The 2,266-nt window shown below is 35.4% G+C and overlaps 1 protein-coding gene across 1 annotated transcript in view; it reads left to right on the forward strand.

Annotated features, from left to right (window-relative positions):
• ALCAM (activated leukocyte cell adhesion molecule) overlaps positions 1 to 2,266 on the forward strand; it is a gene marked incomplete in the record, with an annotated part of 53,792 nt that overhangs the window by 27,859 nt on the left and 23,667 nt on the right. Inside the window, 1 exon segment of the mRNA XM_072415133.1 lies at positions 1,249 to 1,336. Within this exon segment, the coding sequence (XP_072271234.1) occupies positions 1,249 to 1,336 (88 nt within the window).

A 2,266-nucleotide genomic window follows, 5' to 3' on the forward strand; every position in this document is an offset into this window, starting at 1 on the left:
AAAAAAACACATAAGACCAATTAGAAGTAAGTTTATAATAATTACCTCTATGCTCAGATTGTAGCCATTGTCATTTGCAAAGCTCTAAAGTTGTTTAATCTGTTCTTTCAGCAGCTCAGACCATTATATTCCTGCCTCCTAGCACAAGTTAAGTGGCTTTCCAGCCTTCTATTCCCTAATATAAACATACCACAAACACTCCAGAAGTGGGAACATAATGATTTGTTCCACAGTTACAAAGAACAGTGAACATGTAGTTTAATGTGGAGAATGGTATAATTCAGAAATCCAATACTGACGTGTGGCTTTTGTGTTTGTTTTTTACTGAAGTCATATCTTCGGATAAGCAAAAATAAAAGTAGCTTACCATTCTTTGTAACCCTTTCCACTTGTATGGTCTACACCAGGGTTCACCCAGAGAATGTGTTGTCGTTTACATTTTTGGCTATCTGTAAGAGTGACATTCTTGCCACTGAACAACAAACTAGTATACTGTGAGCTGTAGATACAGTACAGAGCTTTCCTGAAGACCAGTAACTTCTTTTCAATGAATCTCCAAAGTTAGGCTGAGAATGGCTGATCTATGCTATTCATAAGCCACAAGCCAGTGTTTTTCTTAAACTGAAGTAAAATATTTAAATATCAAATATGAGATTTGTTTTGTGTAGAAATGTACGATATATATCTCAACTCTTGCTCTCCCCTAGCGATAGTAAGCCATATATGTACAATTGAATATTTGGCTTGATGGGTTTGCCAGCAGAACATGTTTGCTTATTTAGAAATTCGGCAGATTTCAGCAGGTACAAAGTCTTTGTTAAAAGTTAAAGCCTTTGCAAATATTTACGGCATAGTCATAGCAAATGTATGTTGCTGAATTCTTTTAATGTTTAAGTCACTGCAACTGCCAAGGAATGTTTGTTACCAAACCTAATGACGCTGCAAATAAAAACACTTTGAAATGAAAGCGCCTCTGTTTTCTCCTAGAATCTGAATGTATGATAAAAATTTCTATATATTTCCGTTAGTAAATCTTGTGGTCACAAGTGCAAGCTCAGAGAAAACAAAAGCTAGGGGAAACTTAAATGAGGGTTACCAGTAGCTACCATAAAAGTATATGCATAACCAAAACTTTTTTCCCCTAGTAAACAATGGAAAGAAAATAGCAGTATAGAACAGAAAGTTCGTTCTTATTTTTTCATGTACATGTTGAATAAGCAGTTTTTTTGTTTGTTTTATTTTAACCAGGTTGGAGACTGTGTTGCTAAAGACAGTTATCCAGATGGCAATATTACATGGTACAGAAATGGCCAAGACCTTCTGCCAGTGGATGGAGGTATGCTGTTTATTGCTTTCATTTTATTGTTTGTTTCTTTTGCCTCAATGGTAAGCCCAGAGCTCGACTCTCACAAATTTTTTTTTTATGGAATTTAGAAAATAATGTCAAGGTTGATAACCTGTCACCTGCATGTTGGAGTGCCTCAGGAGCCCTGAATTATTAATGACTGTGTTGTGAAAATATGTATTTATTATAGGGAGTTACAACTTCAGCCTGCCCTCTCTCAACTCAATATCAAACAGAGAAAGGCTTAGGACTAAAGTGGTATCATCCTTTGTGTATTTGTTCAATGTAATAAGCATACTTTTTGTGCATATTTTGGCATATCCTTAATACTACCTTTTTGATTTTCCATCATAGTGGTTGTTGGCACTAGGACCTTTGCTGGACTATCTCTCTGGTGGACGGTGTTCTTTATACTCTTCCAAAATCTACCTATGCAGAACAACCTTTTATTTGTGTTAGGTTTCTGTTCCCAAGCTGCATACTGTAGTTTTATCTGCTGACCTCTACAGTACTACATGGCACAGTTAGTGATAAAGGGCCAAGTAGGTGGAACTACAGTGTGCAGTGGAGGCGATCGTCATATGTCAGCCCTCAAATTATCACATTTGTAGATTTTGATGAAAAGCCCTACTGAAGGTTTTAGTGTGATGGACACCTCAATTTTACATATCTGATATCAAAATCAGATTTTTTTTCTTAAGATAACGATGCACATTTTGGACTTCGGTCATATGTTTTATGTAACCTGTAGAATTTCTGATGTGTGTGTCACAAATTTTATCTAGTTTATAGTTTTAGGTAGAAGAAAAACTAGACTAAAATGTTTAACTTAACTTGTTTAACTAGGCTAAATGTTTATGTACTTACCATGTCTGGAAATGTCATCTAAACATGAAATTTAGCCCATGTCTATCTAAAAAA

This window comes from Pyxicephalus adspersus, chromosome 1 (genome assembly GCF_032062135.1).
Source record: "Pyxicephalus adspersus chromosome 1, UCB_Pads_2.0, whole genome shotgun sequence".
Lineage (NCBI taxonomy): Eukaryota > Metazoa > Chordata > Amphibia > Anura > Pyxicephalidae > Pyxicephalus > Pyxicephalus adspersus.